This window comes from Brienomyrus brachyistius, unplaced genomic scaffold (genome assembly GCF_023856365.1).
Source record: "Brienomyrus brachyistius isolate T26 unplaced genomic scaffold, BBRACH_0.4 scaffold43, whole genome shotgun sequence".
Lineage (NCBI taxonomy): Eukaryota > Metazoa > Chordata > Actinopteri > Osteoglossiformes > Mormyridae > Brienomyrus > Brienomyrus brachyistius.
In genome coordinates this window covers 601114-617983 of record NW_026042318.1, presented here as the reverse complement: position 1 = coordinate 617983, position 16870 = coordinate 601114, and the positions used below count along the sequence as shown (strand labels likewise).

Sequence of the window (16870 nt, the reverse complement as noted above, 5' to 3'; positions counted from 1 at the left end):
CGTTCCTGACAGTCATGTAAAGGACCTTTTTTGTTTTTCATTTTTAGAAACGTAGCCGAGGAGAAAAAATATGAAAACATTTTTTTATTAATTAAGGAACTATTTTATTTATTTCGGGAATTCGTGATTTGACAATTCACACATAATACAAAACGTAAATGCTAAGATAAGCACGGTATACATTTTCCAAAAGTGATGTTAAAAACATTTAACTTGTTCTTCTTGTACAGCTGATTGCGCATAGAAAATATTTTCCCCCCCAATCAATTTCGAATCTCAAATATAGATTTAAAAATAAACGTTACGGTATCTTAGAACACTGTGACGCAAAAGTGCGGTTTTTGCGTATTAGAACACGTCATTTCGAGTGGTATAAAAAGGAGAAAGAGACGAGACATCCACATTTTTGAATAATGATGGCACACGACATGGAGCGAGTACTGATGTCCCCGGCTTTCGAAGTGTTCAACAAGCTTCGGCTCGCAGGACAGCTTTGTGACGTGGTCCTCATCGCAGACGGTGTTCAGTTCAACGCCCATAGAGTGATTCTGTGTGGCTGTAGCTCCTACTTCCAGTAAGTTGCTGTGGCTCATATATGACGATGCCAAAACAGCAAGGAGTCCGTTTTTTTCTCTCGTTAGCAATGACTTCTCCTTGGCAATAAGGCTCTAGGATGACAGAAAGTTTATATTAATATATATTATATTAAATTATGTTAATGTAGGTCAGTGCTGATCAGAAATATTTTTAAGTATACAGTACCACCTTAACGTTTAACATATAATAATAATAATAATAATAATAATAATAATAATAATGGTATAAATATATAAAAAGGGGACCATGTCCATCAGGCAAAAACAAAGTATTCCGGGGCACTTGCCCACCAGCCCAAGTGAAAAATATTATAGGGGGAGCTAATGTTGGAAAAATAAGAGTTAAAGCCCCTGGTCCCTAGTTCTTAGATGCCTATGTGATCATCTGTAGCGGGGCGTCCTTATCTCTGGTTTATTTCCATTTGGGGGTCCCTGGTTCAGAAGATTTAGAAAACCCCTTATTTAACTTTGCCTGCAAAACCCATATTTATTAGCTGAGTCACTTCTGGATTGTTTTCAGGGCTCTGTTCACCACCGGCTGGAGTGATTCAGGAAAGCGGGAGTACCAACTCCCAGGCATTTCCCCTGAAACATTGAGGCAGGTCATCGAGTACGCCTACACGTACTCTGTGGTCATCACATCTGACAATGTGGAGAACCTCCTGGCAGCTGCTGATTATCTCAGTGTCCTGGGCATCGTGCAGCGCTGCTGTGACTTCCTGCATGAGCATCTCTGCCTTGACAACTGTGTTGGGCTTGTCAAAATCGGAGATGTCTACTGCCTCAAGGAGCTGCACCAGTCTGCATTGAAATTCCTCCTGAAGAACTTCAAGGAGGTTGCCATCAACTCAAACGAGTTCCTAGAACTCACGCTCGAAGAACTTTGTGACATCATGGAGCGGGATGAACTGAATGTCAGAGAAGAGGATGTGGTGTTTCACGCCATCCTCCGGTGGATCGAGCACGATCCTGCCACCCGAGAGGCCCACATTTCAGTTCTGTTGCCCAAGGTGAGTATAGTTATACTATGTTCTCATTGACTTGTGTATATAACAATAGAATGCTCATTGAGTGAAGTCCTTATTACTGTAGCTAGAGACTGAACCTCCATTTTCATGTCCCATGAGTCTACAACCAAGGCTTCCAGGTATTACACCTGGGAGGAGAGTGTAACAAATAATGGAAAACAACACACTCAAATGTCTTACATGAAATAAGTGTTAGCTGACACATCTGAGACTTTCTATGTAAATGGCTTCAGCTAAAGAAATTAAAATTTGCACTTACTGCTGTATCCTTAATGTTAGGAATTGCTCATCTCCAGAGATTCACAGAAAGCACTAAGGAACTCATGGGAATTCTCTCATTCTTGTTTCCTGTGTAGGTTCGCATGGCTCGTATGGATCCAGAATATTTCATGAAGATCGTCAAAAAAAACGATCTAGTGAAGGCCAATGCGGCGTGCAGGCGAATTATCAGTGATGTCATGAAGGTCATCTATGATCTTGATGATGAAAGTCCACTCTCTGACTTTGAGAACCCGCTGATCCGCCCACGCTTGCCCTCTGACGTTTTGCTGGCTGTCGGTGGATGGAACATGGGCACTACTAACTGCATTGATGCGTATGACACACGGGCCGACCGCTGGGTGGATATCACGCAGGAGGAGCAGAGCAACTTAGCTGGTCATGGCATGGTGTACCATAATGGATTTGTGTACTGCATTGGGGGGTTTGATGGCCAACACTTCATTAATTCCGTGCGCAGATATGACCCGATAACACGAGAATGGCAGCAGATGGCCCCCATGCACTGGCATCGCTGTAATGTTAGTGTGGTTGTGCTCGATGGGTTCATCTACGCCATGGGTGGCCATATTGTTTTCAGGCCCCTCAATAAAGTAGAGCGGTACAACCCAGTAACCAACGAATGGACCCAGATCGAGCCCATGAATGAGAGGAGAAGCGATGCCAGTGCCACCACCCTGAATGGCAAGGTAGGGTAATGGGAGGGCGTCTGACTGTGTTTACCCTCATCTTCCCCTTGAAATTGAGTATTTTACACAGTCATGAGTTCTCTTTCTCTTCAGATTACTGAGTTTTTTTGGATAATTCATTTAGTTCATTTGGATAAATGCATTATTGGTCTCCATTAGGGGCATATTGGGTAGTGCTGTGGTGTCATATCCAAGACTTGTGAGATAGATGAAATGGTGTTCCCATGTCAGGTTTCCTTTATTCTATTCCTAGGGGAGCAGAATTGAAAACTCTTTGCAGATTTCCCTTTTCAAACAGCCATACTAAACCTGAAAATTAGCTGATTATGGTGTGTTTGAGAAGGGAAATCTGCAAACTGTGTTCCGCCAGGACCGGAACTGGGGAACCCTGTCATACACTATGCATAGCACATACTTTTATTTTTGAGTCACAATGAACTTCATCTGTAACCTCCAAACCCCAGTCATATACAGTATAACGGTGTTCACAGTTAAATTGTTTTTCATAGATATACATCTGTGGGGGCCACAGTGGAACAGAGAGCCTTTCTACAGTGGAGTGCTTTGACCCACTCACTAACGAATGGAGCTTGATCACTCCAATGAGCACTCCCCGTCACAGCCTTGGAGTCACGGCGTATAAAGGGAAGATCTATGCGGTGAGTGATTCCTTTCTGTGTCAAATCTCACATTTTACCTGTAAGACTCATGGTTTTTTTGTCTTTGCTGCTGTGTCTTTCATTGTGATGCATTTAAACCAAACATAACAGTTAAATGCCAGAAATACCTGCTGCAAAGGCTTATCTTAATACACATAAAAACATATATGCTACCCTCTTTAGCCTCCCTGCATTCATTTCTGGGTTATAAATGGATCTGCTGGGGGTCTCTGCTACTAGCTCGGGCTGTAAAGTTTAGATTTTTTATTAATTATTTTCTCTAGTTCTAGATATAATTGGTCAGATTGTTGTTTTTTTCAGTGTCTGATTAGCTTCAAGTGTTCGTTTTAAGTAATAACAATAAAAAAGCAAAATATATTAGCATAAGGAGTCATTTTTGATGGCTCACAGTTTTCACCGAATCATACAAGTTTTCTGTTGCCCAAATCCATGTTTTCATTGCATATAGGTTGACATGTGTATATAAGCTTGTGTCATTTATAGACAATGGGAGGTTCTAAGGAGCCTGCTTTCATAGGGTGAAAATTGCTTAAGAGTTCATGACTTTGGGAAAGTTGATGTTTGCCCATCCTTTTGGCAAGCAAGTGATAATGAATCTTTGGCATCTCTCAGGTGGGCGGTATCAACAGGTCTGATCACCTGCAGACCATGGAGGTCTATGACCCTACCACAAACCGCTGGCATGCTGTGGCCCCCATGTCCACACCGCGCAGTGAATTTGGCATCGCAGTGGTGGACGACCTCCTATTTGTGATGGGCGGCCACGATGGGTTTAGGGTAACTAACAAGGTGGAGTGTTATGATGCGGGGACAGGCAGCTGGTTTCGTGCGCAGGACATGAGCAGACCCAGAAAACACTTCAGCTGCTGCGTAGTGCCTGCGCACCCCCGCATCATACAATACGCTTCACCTCGTTAGTCCCTGATGGCCACCAAGGAGGAAACCCATCTGCCCACAACAGCATGCCCAGTACGTAACCTCATTTACACCCCCCACCCCGAAGTCATTTTCCATGGCCTCGCTAAACTCCTCCCACACCTGAGTTTTTGCCTCGACGACCGCCGAAGCCGCATTCCATCATTTCATCACCGCTGTCCACCAGCAGGTTCGGGGAATGCCGCCACAACAGGCACCGACCACCTTACGACCACAGCTCCAGTCAGCCGCCTCCACAACGGAGGCATGGAACAAGGCCCATTCGGACTCAATGTCCCCTGCGTCCTCCAGGACATGGGAGAAGCTCTGCTGGAGGTCGGAGTTGAATCTTCTCCTGACATTGCATACTTAAAATAAAGTTTTCTCTTTTTCATATTATCTAGTTTGTGAAAGCGTCATAAATTTCCCATTTTGGATAAACGTTGTTCTCGTTTGACGGTTCTCTTCAGAAATTCCGCTGCAACCATCGGTGATTGCTAATTAAGCACTAAGGTTTTTCGTAATCAATTGAAATACTGGTTTAGTGCAACCCCTTCCCCTGGGACCTACAGTAAACATAGCCAGAAACTTGAATTTGGAGAAGTGATGTTACCTCTGCATTGATTACAGTATGTACTGTACACAATATTATTATATTGTGGGTGTCAGAGTTTGCGGGTGCGGACGGGCAGGCTGGCAGGAAGGAGGCAGGGAAGGACGAAGCAGGGAGGTAGAATACGGGGAAAACTGGGGTTTTATTAGGGGGAAGACGGCTATGGGCAGAACGGGACATGACAACAGCACTAACATCAATGACGGACATCGGACAGGGCAAGATGTGGACTGATATAGACAAAAGACATGGCAAAACGACAAGGTACAGCTAGGCATGATAGGGGAAGAACACGTGGATAATCAGGGGGCGTGGCACACAACGATCGTATGAGCCAGGCATGACAGTGGGTCTGTGTTCATAGTGGGGTACTGTAGGGTTCAATTTTAGGACCAGTACTGTTCCTAATTTACATTAATGATATTGACAGCAATACATACAGTAAACTGGCTACATTTGCAGACGACACCAGGGTGGGTGGCGTAGCAGATATTGATCTAGCAGCGGAGAGGCTACAACGGGATCTGGATTTAATTAGCGACTGCGCTGATACCTGTCAGATGAAATTTAACATACAGTAGATACATGTAAGATAATCATGCAGAGAGCAGAAATATAAAGTACTTGTATTTTATGGGTTCCACTGAAATAAAGGTAGCTGATTATGAGAAAGATCTCGATGTGTATCTTGATGCTTCTATGTCCCACTTTCGCCAGTGTGGGGAAGCAATAAAAAAGGCCAATAGGATGTTGGGTTACAAGTCTAGGTGTGTGGAGTTTAAGACAAGGGAAGTGATGCTACGATTATACACTGCTCAAAAAAATTTAAGGAACACTTTTTAATTAGAGTATAGCATCAAGTCTTTTAAACTTCTGGGATATTGATCTGGTCAGTTAAGTAGCGGAGGGGGTGATTAATCAGTTTCAGCTGCTTTGGTGTTAATGAAATTATGAACAGGTGAACTAGAGGGGTAACAATGGGACGACCCCCAAAACAGGAATGGTTTAACAGGTGGAGGCCACTGGCATTTTTTCTGACGGTTTTTTCACTAGTTTTGCATTTGGCGACGGTCAGTGTCACTACTGGTAGCATGAGGCGATACCTGGACCCTACAGAGGTTGCACAGGTAGTCCAACTCCTCCAGGATGGCACATCAATACGTGCCATTGCCAGAAAGTTTGCTGTGTCTCCCAGCACAGTCTCAAGGGTATGGAGGAGATCCCAGGAGACAGGCAGTTACTCTAGTTGAAGTGGACAGGATCATAGAAGGTCCTTAACCCATCAGCAGGACCGGGATCTGCTCCTTTGTGCAAGGAGGAACAGGATGAACACTGCTGGAGCCCTACAAAATGACCTTCATCAAGCCACTGGTGTGAATGTTTCTGATTGTTTGGACTTCATGAGGTTGGCTTGAGGGTCCAACATCCTCTAATGGGCCCTGTGCTCACTGCCCAGCACCATGGAGCTCGATTGGCATTTGCCATAGAATCATACCTGTCAAGTATCCCGTTTTGGCCGGGAAAGTCCCGTAATTTACCCTTCTTTCCCGCCGTCCTCCCGTATTAGTATTTTCCCGTAAATCTCCCGTATTTTAACCTGCGTTATTAAAAAAAAAAAGCGTTACCCCCCCCCCCCCAAAATCTGAGCTCTGTCACTAGCCTCGCGATAACTACCACCTGCAGTAGCCTACTACGCGGGAAAAAAACACGGGAAAAAAAGAAGAAAACAGACAGATGATGGACGCCAGGACAGAGAAGGAAGGCACTCCTGCCAAAAAACCAAAACCCTCGTGTAAATACCGCGATCAATGGGACAACGAATTAATTTTTCTGAAGAAGAGCAGGGTGGGGGGCAGTCACGCGTTTTGTAAAATGTGTAACTGCGACTTTAGCATCGCACACGGGGGAAGGAATGATGTTGCCAGCATGACAAATCCGCCAAGCACAAGCGCGGGCTAAAGGCACAAAAACATGCCCAGGCGATGTCAGCATTCGTGACGAGAAATGCCACTGAGGCAGACCAGGTCACAAGTGCAGAGGTAAAAATGGCAATACTGTGTGCCAAAAACAACATTCCTTTCTCCTTCCATGATGACTTCAACAAGTGTGTGGCTGACATGTTCCCGGACTCTGCTATTGCACGAAAATACTCAACGGGAAAAACGAAGGCTCCTTTGTTTCCTGTCTGCCATTATTGGACAAACTGATCACCTGGATTAATTAGTTTGTCCAATAATGGCAGACAGGAAACAAAGGAGCTGCCTTTGAAGTTCAGGAAGTAGTGCAGCTGTGCATAAAGCCAGTTGTAGTTTATAAGTGGTTGACAAGTGGTGATTAGCTTTCTTGTCGCCTGTCTTAAAATGTAAGGGATACTGCAGCTTGGTTGGGGTGGTGGGACTGCTCGCGGCGGGCGCCGGAAAATTTCCCTTATTTTCAAATCCAAAACTTGACAGGTATGATAAGCACCCATTCTTAAAGCCAAATTGCCATAATATGTGAACTTTTCGTAGTTACTTGGCGTTTAGATGCACTGAAAAATGTTCCTATGTCCATTTTCCTTTTCTCTGTCATTTTATATAGTTTATGACACTGTAAGGCAAGGCGAGTTTATTTATGCTGTAGCCATTTTATACACAATGGTAATTAAAAGTGCTTTACATAAAGAAAGTAAAACTATCATAAAATAATCACAACAATAAAAACAAGGAATTAAAAAAGGTTTAAATTTGTATTTAAAATTAATTAAGACACTTAAGAACAGAATAGAAACTGATTATACAAAAAAATACAGTGGGGTCAGTTCGGACGTAGCACAGTGCTCATTTAGTAAATGCACAGCTAAACAATATGCTAACTGTGGCCGTTAATGTTAAGTTAATATTATGCCAAGTCGTCACAAATAAAACAATGCATTGGAAACGGCTCTGGCGCGTTAGTTGCAGTGCACTATGGAACAAGTTATTGTAAACAAGCGAACGTTAACTAAATAAGTAATATTTTAATCGCTAATATATCTGATTCATGGAAAATTACATCGGTAATCAGCATTTTTGCCGAAACTAATTTATGAATGAGTCTGCATTAACTACATTAAAGATAATCGCTTTATTTAAATTAAATAAAATACTCTACTTATTGGAGTTCAACATTAATAGAGCCGCAGCCACACACCTGACTCGTGTGTGTAGAGTAGGTGAGATGAACTGGGAAAGCAGGCAGCGGGCCAAACCACTGTGAGGAAGGGGGGGGGGCGCAACTGTTTCTAAAGGCATTGTTTGCGTTTGTTTTATTTTCTACCTACACAATTATTTTAGGTATACATACATATATTTTTCACAATAGAGAGTGCGTTTTTTTTAATAATTTATTGGGGGGGGGCATGTTCCCTCCGTCCCCCCCCCCGCGATTTACGCCCATGATTATAATGAATAATTGTGGGGTTTATTGCTTCCGTAGGATAAGCGGTTTGGAAAATGGATGGATGGATGGATGGATGGATGGATTATAATGAATAATTGTGGGGTTTATTGCTTTCGGGATAGGCTCCGGACACCCCGAGACCCAGTAAGATAAGCGGTTTGGAAAATGGAAATGGAAATTGTGGGGTTTATAGAAAAAAAACTGTGCTAGCGATTATAACTAACATGGAATAGGAAACAACAGCCCTCCACAAGTGAAAACCCAGATGAATGCTACTGAGAACTGTGATAAAACTAAGAGTATTTTTTTAGTTCTGTGCAACATTGTTTTTTAAAAAATGTAATAGTCAGCTTGAAGCATTTACCTTATTACGAAAGCAATGCCCCAAATTACTTAAACATTTTAAGTAAACATTTTACCATCCATTACCGTAAGGATTCCCAGCCCCCGGTCAGTGTACCGGTACCGTCTGCGCTCAGTGCTCAGGGGGGCGGGCGGTGCCTACCGTCCCGTTTATTACGGGTTCGCGCCGTATTAAAAAGAAAACTGTCTGTATTGTTTAGTGCCGGATTTCCGTTCGCATAGCCAATCTCCCACCATTCCGCATATTTTATCGTGGACACCCCGGCAAATTACACCGCCGTTTTAGGGATCAGTGACATTTTTTGAAGTTTGGGAAGATTTTACTAACCAAATAGCTGTCTATCATCATCACTTCGATATAAGAACACCTCCAATAAAAATAAAGACCACAAGTTTTAATGACATTAAAAACATGCAATAATTTTATCGACATGTACTACATTAGTATAGTATAAAAGAGAAAATAATCAAAGTTGCATAATATAATTTGAAGAATAAAACGAAATTTTGGAGAGCTAACAAACTGCTCACCTCAGTGCCATTTTCATTCGTAGAGTTTGCTGTGCTGCAAACGGTAAAGAATATTTACGTTGTTTCTATGGAAACTACTCCCACTGTCCGCTTAACATTAGTGTAATAGTACGTACGTTGAAACTGGCTAATGAGCTGTATTACGCTACGTGCGTATTACGTCATAACTCGTGCGTAGAGTCAATTTTTCCGGGGAATGTCGAAGACGTACTATGTAGTTCAGATGTAGAAAGTTCTACTTTTCTTTTAAATGTTAAAGAAAGTTTCATAAAAACAAATTGTATAGCGAATGTTCAGTACAATAGGAAGCGTTATTTTGTTCAAGCAAATGGAGCCGAGGCATAATATTTAAAGGAATGTTATTCAAAGGTAATAAGCTTCCACCACACTGCAGCTTAAATACACGCGTAGAGGCAAAATACCGCTTTCTTAAATTAATTACATGATACGTGAATGTCCTGCTTTGTCTTCCAATAAGGTAAGCTCGGTGGCTATAAACACTCATACATTTAGCTGATACAAATTAATTTTGTACTTTGGAAAAAAAAGTAGCTGATTTTGGCTTGTTGAGGCTTCCACATATGACAAACCACAAGATGGCACTGCCTGAGCATGCTTTTAGAAATGTACTGGAGTGCCACTAGCAGGCAAGCAAGTTACTTTGCAACTTCTAGAGCACAGCAATGGTGTTTGACATTCTGTTAGCTATATACGCAGGGATGGATATAACTGGTAAGCATTCAGCGACTGGTAAGTACGCATTCACCTTCAAAAGCGATATGTGCAGCAATCGGTTGTTGTAACAGTGTGAATTCGTACGTACTTTATGTGCATTTGCGGCGATATGACAAGAAATTACCGTGCATTTTAACCTCTATTTTCCTTACTTCTTTATATTACGTTTTCTCTGCTTTATTTCAGTCAGTCTAACATATTGCGCCACAGCCTTCAACCCGAATTTTCATAGCAGACTTCAGTTAGGAGTACGCCTTAGTAATGATTAACCTGGGACTCACCAGGGAGGTGTGGGGGGATACTATTGTAAATTGCTTAGTTTTAACTATAACAGCCTTAATAATCCTATCAAACACAGTGAAATACTGCAATACCTTTATCGCTGAAGGTCTCGTATGATGCTCTTTCAAGAAACTCATTTTAAACCATCAGACGACAGGTGTGGATGGACAGATTACATCTATCATTCTACAATCTTTCTGCTGTAGAGCAAGGGATGTAACAATATTGTTGCATACATCTATTCCCTTTGTTCTTTGCATATCTGATGTGGATTCCCGATCCAAATGGGAGATCTGTCATAATTACTAGTTTATTGTTCATTACGCCTGTACTATTGGTTAACGCATGTGCTCCTAATTGTGATGATATTTTCTTTAAGCGTCTGTTCTCACTGGTACCTGATACCTCTAAATATCACCTTATCTTGGGGAGTGATTTAAATTGTCGCTTTAATCCGAAATTGGATCATCCATCCCCCAAGTTAGCTCTGCCTTCAAAATCTGTCGAAACGATCAATTCTTTTACCAACAAATTTAATGTGTCAGGTGTTTTCACAATTTTTTAATCCCACTCGAAAAGAGTATAGTTTTTTTCTCTGAGATTCATCACACGTTTACCCAAATTGACTATTTCTTAGTTGATAAGACTTCTTGCTCAATATCTGAGTAGCTATGATAAAATAGCTTTCTCAGATCATGCTCCAGTCTCCTCGAAAATTTTGTTAGAACATGGTGTCCTTGACGGTTCAACACTCAGTTGCTTTCCTTGTTGATTTTATTTCACAACAAATTGCCAATTTTCTTTCTTTAAATATATCTCCAGATGTATTTGTTTCCATATCGCTGGAAACCTTGCAGACTGATACCAGTGGGCAGATTATCTGATATGTAAGCAATGATAGAGAGCTGTGGAAGGAGAAGATGGCATATTTAACACAGTGTGAAGCAGATCTTGACAATTGATATGTTTCTCCCCATCTGCTGATGTTTATAAGGAGCACCTAACGATACAAGCAGAGTATGAATTTCTAGTGTCTCAACATACTGCTGAACTACTGATGCAAAAAAAGGTCTCATTATTACGAGCAAATCCTCTAGAAATGAATAATGCGTTCAAGCTTTTCTCCTCTCACTTGTTGTCTAGAGTTCAATAGTTTCTTTAGGGATTTAGCCATTCCTTCATATGAATGTGTGGCTGTGAATGATTTAGATGTCACTATCACTCTCACTGTAACTGAACTGACCACCATGGCGGCTGCTTCGCAAAGTGGTTAATGTCCCAGACCCGATGGCTTTCCTTCAGAGTTCTATAAAAAGTTATGGCCCCAGTTGTCCTCTCTCCTATTGGACATGTTCAACAACCTGAACCTCTTGCCCAAGCTAATATTTCTCATGCTAAAAAAGGGGAAAGATCCTCATTCTTACACCTCCTTTCACCTAAAGGCTTATTGAATACGGACTAAGATCCTGTCCAAAGCACTGGCCCTTCAGGCTTGTTTGACCAGATTGAGGTCCTTGTCAGAATTTTGTTGGTGGTTCCAGTGTCCTCATGTGAAGCTGAGAGGAGCTTCAGTGCATTGCGCAGACTAAAGACGTGGCTAAGGGCTACTATGGGCCAAGATGCACTTAACAGTCTGTTAGTCTGCAATATGCAGAAAGACGAGCTGGAGAACTTTAACATAAACAACATATGCCAAGAGTTTGTGGGGCCCAGTGATACCAGGAAAAACACATTTGGTACTTTTGTTTAGTGTCTATTCATTAATGTAAGTTTGCTTTAAATTGCAGATGTTTTTTTTTTGCATAGAACAGTTACTGTAAATCGATAATTTAATTGTTGATTTTGATACAAAACATTACTTATTTTATATCTTTTTCATAATAATAGTCATGTTTAAATTTTATTGTATGTTGATGGCTTGACCGTAAACAACATAACAAAAAATGTAATAAATAGTTTTGAAGAAAAATCTGCTTTGTCATTGAACCTGAGAAAAACTTTGAAAATAAGCATAATGACACAGTCTCCATGCTACAATAATAATGACAGAAATAAAGTTTTTCACTGTGGGGACAAATCTTCATAAGTACAATTTGACTGTATTATTTGTGTCCCCTTCAAAAATTGCTTATGAGAAATTTTATATCTATTGTCCCCCCCCTACTGTTAAATAAAATTTATGCCCATGATTATAATAATTATAGCAACTGTATTTTGTGTATGGTTGAAGATCTGTCTGGTCTTTATTCATTTAATTATCACTGTAAATAGCTGGTTAGCTATCTATCATTTACTCCTCAGAAAGCAAATTCAGACAGCGGTTGCCTGGATCAACACCCAGTACTGGGATGCCTGGAACCTGTGTGACGAGGTGATCGACTGGGGAGACGGTGTGGAGGAGTGCTCACGAGCGACACCCCCACTGTCCAGGTTGGGGGGGATAAGGAGGGATTGGGAAGGGCTACTTGGGAAAATGTGGAGGTATCAGAAAGGGGCCTCCAATGGTGAGATGGAGGGGGCGGAGGCTGGTATGAATGTAATGCATATGGTAAATGGAGGTGAGGAGAATGGATGTGAGGTAAGAGTGAATGTGGAGGAGGTTAAGGGAGAAGGAGAGAAAAGTAGAGGGAATGCTTTGGGATCTATTGTGTCACAAGGAGGCAGATCATGGCTGGAAACCATTCAGGAAGAAGGATGTGAGGAAGAAGAAGAAACTGAGGTGGCGTTTCAGGAGGCACAAGACGCTGAAGTTGCCCAGTTGGACAGATGGTGTCCATGTGGCTGGTGTAAGGTGGGGTAGGAGGCTTCTGAACCATGTGTTAGGCCTAGTGCACTTATGGATTGTGCTTGTTTGTTATAATGAAATAAGCTTATAAACTAAACATAATATATTTTAAAGGTACGTGTTTATATCAGTATCTACATGTAAAGGGAGCAGACACAGGAAAAAGGTATTGAAGACCCTTGATATGATATTGCTGTTTTTGTTTTAGATTCCAAAGTTAACCCTTTCTTTAATTTATCCCTTTTTCCCAAGTAGAATAATGCATGTACTTGTAATCTGTATTATTTTGCTTTGGAGTCGGAAGTTCCAAAATCACCAGGCAAGTTATTCGATTGTATGTGTTTTAACTACTAGAAAGATGTAAATGATAAGCCTTAAGATTTATTTAAAATTAATTTATTGTTTTTTTGTAAATTAAAAACAGGAACCCTCATGGACCAAGACTTGAGGGCATTTGTACAATCCACCTGTACAACTTTAACTGGTTCTGCAGTCTTTTTCTCCCCACAGCCTCTGCTTGTTCCCTTCTTCTCTTTCTGTCTTCCCTCCAGGAGAGCTCCTCAGGCATCTCCAGCCTGTAATTCCTGGGAAATGCCACCTGCCACCCATCCTTGGAAGCGTCGCCCATTCTCAGGATCTCATACATCACCATTCATCAGTCACAGCGCTTGCAGACATCTGGATAAAAGGAAAAGCCCATTTTTTTAAAACTTACACGTTAAATTTTCTTCTAATTACCATTTTATTCTTTTAAATTTCATTATGTTTATTTACATTTAGTATGGATTAAGGCACAGTCAGCCTGGATTAAGGCATCACCAGCCTGGCATCAGACTCTCCGGACAATGCCAGCCCAGAGGGGGCTGACCTGGAGGACATTCCCCCGGAGGACATGGAGTGGGAGCCTCCAGGTCTTGCCCTGAGTCCCACTCCGTGGTGTCAGCCCCGTGGCCAAAGTTTCCCCAGCCGAGGAGGCTATCGCCGCGACAACGGCAGGGTCAACGGAAATCCAGTCGTGAGCTGAGGTCCAGGAGGAAAAAACGAGGTTATACTACCCAGACCTGCCTCCTGATCCAGGCTTGGTCCAAGATGGTCTTTCAGGGTATCCCATTCAATGATTCCCAAAAGGAACCACATCCGGTCTCCTCATGGCGCTGGTACTGGCCTGTGCTTTTGTTTTGCAGGGTCCCTGGTTTGGTCCAGTTCCTGTCCTGCCTGCCCCTCGACACCCTCCGACTCTGCCAACCCCTCGCCGTCTACCGATGCTGTTCTTCCCTCGGCTGCCGCAGACGAGTGGAGCTTCTACAGACCCAGACAGGATTCCAAAGGCCCCCCTGGCCGTGACCCTTCTGCGGCACCCCGGAGCCCATCAGAGGCCCTGAACTGTTCACTTTACCTCCCATGCTACCTAGTGTCTTGCCCCTCCTAATACCTCAGTCTTTGGTCTGTAGTCTTGCTTCCCAGTGGCTCTCCCTGGTTTCACCTCTTAGCCCGATTTCACTGTTCCAGCCCCCACTCCAGTCACTCTTGCTTCCCGCTTTAGGTTCCCCTCTCCTGGCCATATTATTGTTGCACTGGTTCCATTGCTTGCCTGTCTTGTCTGGTTGTGTCCTGCCTTGTCTGTCCCTGTGCCATCTTTGGTCCTTTTGATGCCCAATCCCTCCCTTTTGTCTCCTTCTACTGTGTCCTTTGTTCCCACTTACCCACGGACACCCACTGTCTGTCTTTTGGTCCATAGTCAGCATCCCTGTTGGATTACCTGGCCTGTCATGAGTTGTGTCCTGGGGGTTAGTCTCCCCTGTTGTCCTTGGTTTTGCCCTGGTCTGTGTGTCCCCTTAATGATGCCCTTGTACCCGGAGGGCACAGGATTGGGAGGGGGGCGTTTACTGTCATGTCTTGCCCATTTAATCAACCTTACCCTCCAGTTCTCCTCCCTGATGAGCCACGCTTGGTGTCTATTAGTCTCATCCCATGTTCCTCCCCTTCTGTCAGTCACTATCAGCTTCCTTGTGTTTTCCCATTCCTTAGTCTGGTAAAGTGCCCAGTCCTATCTTCTCCAGTTGTGTCCTTGTCTGTTTGCGTCTCTGTGCCCAAACCTGCCTGTCAATAAAACTCCCCACGAAGGGGATTCTGCCCTACAGCTTGCATTTGGGTCCTACTTCCCACCGGTGACGTGACAGAGGAATACATGCTTAGTGCCAGGCAGAAATCTTTGATTTTGCATCCATATGGTGACTTGGTGAAGTTAGCTGATAGTTCTCTTGATTCCAAAGACATATGATTCTTGTCTGTGCATTATGCATATCCAAAGTTAAGAGCTTCAGATTAATAGGTGCAAAAAACGCATTTTGCGTTTGTCGAGTTCGAAGGGTTAACTCACTGAATATTTATGTTACGCCAAACATGACTCATTGTCGTTTTGGACAGTAAGCACTTTATGTAATTCATCCATTGCTCCTTTTCCTTATGGTATACAGCCGCTTTATACATGTGGAGACTCACACATTTTTCACATTCCAGTACTTTCACACATTTTACTGTCATTGTACATCTCTTCTGATGTCACATTTATTTATTTGTTTATTGATTTATAACCTGGTAACTGCACACTGCACAAATACAAATAAATGATGAATTACCAAAACCTTAAATACTGTACAGAAGGATAAACTCAATTATTGCTGAAAAAGTCTACACAGATATAAAAATATAATATTCCCATCAAAATCACACATGCACAGCCAAAAATGTAGGCAGTAACTATATACTGCTTTGCCAAACAGGTACAGGTATCAGACACACAGAACATCAACTTGTTTAGTATACTCTTTGTTTATTAGAAAACTGGATACATCATCCAGCAGAAGGAAAAATAGGCCGACCATTTAAGACAGAATACATTCAGCAAACTGAATGTGACCTTCACTGCCAGACATGCAGCCTGTTAAAAGGTGCAGTGTTATACTGTACATAATATTTTAATTAAGGATATTCAAAGTTAATATAGTGTACTTTAGTGAACTTTTGTTACCTTCCTCGCACAAATATGTGAATTTGTCCCATACTGAATGAAATAACCCTTTATGCCCTCACCGATGTGAATTGGTACAAATTTCCACAGCTTTCTCACCATAGCCAGCCATTTTCTCCATAATCATAATCAATTCCAACTCCTGCTATTATTTCTTTCACTGCAGACAGAATGACGTGGCCTTTCATCCACTTCAGTCTCATTCATTCTGCAATATGGGTGCTTGTGGTTATTAAGCAAGCAAATGATCCATCTTCTTCTGCAGTATCAGCACTTAAAGGAGAAAGTCAGTCTGTGAGAATAGCTGACTGCAGTGACTGTCCTTCCGTGCAATCAATGTGTGCAGGGAGTAAGACCAGAGTACAGACGCACAAAGCTTATATTTCTTGCTTTTACCAAAAACAAGCTGAAAAATAAATATGTCCAGCTCTTGCCTGAGAACCGCTGCGATGTTTCTATTTCAAATACAAGCTCGAAGCCATCCATCCATCCTATGTAACCGGGGGTCCGGCGTCGGCTGTCAGAGGGCTGAAACGGCAGACGCTGTCGGTAATCCAGGTCGGCTGATCGTAGATGGCAGTAAGCGCGCCAGGCATGACTCGGAGCCAAGGAGGCGAAGCAGAGATCGGTACACAGGAAGACAGGAACACAAGGAGGGGAAAAACGCTTGCACGCTGCATAAACCATGAAGATCTCGCGTCTGGCCAGAAATAAGAGACTGAGAAGGGGAAGGTTGACCACAGATGGGAGGGGCGGGGTTCCAAAGCGGAACCACACCTCCTCAGGCACTTCCATCTCCTGCCAACATTCCTCTGTCCTTTATTTCCCTTCACACTGCACTCCAATCATGCTCCACAACCATAAACCTCTGAAATCTCCTACACTCTCTGCACTCGACTGACTCCTTACCAGCTTCTCTCCTG

General features: G+C 42.6%; 1 protein-coding gene and 1 long non-coding RNA gene across 2 annotated transcripts; both read left to right on the top strand.

Moving 5' to 3' along the window:
- Positions 1-428: 428 nt before the first annotated feature.
- LOC125722829 (kelch-like protein 10) lies at positions 429-4586 on the top strand. Its single transcript, XM_048999012.1, has 5 exons — positions 429-574; positions 1117-1606; positions 1981-2592; positions 3102-3251; positions 3885-4586. Exons 1-5 carry the CDS (start codon positions 429-431, stop codon positions 4188-4190), a joined length of 1704 nt encoding a protein of 567 aa, XP_048854969.1. The 3' UTR covers positions 4191-4586.
- Positions 4587-9294: 4708 nt separating this feature from the next.
- On the top strand, positions 9295-13461 carry LOC125722842 (uncharacterized). Its single transcript, XR_007386659.1, has 3 exons — positions 9295-9483; positions 12433-12502; positions 12789-13461. It is a non-coding gene; the product is annotated as an uncharacterized LOC125722842 (long non-coding RNA).
- Positions 13462-16870: the final 3409 nt, after the last annotated feature.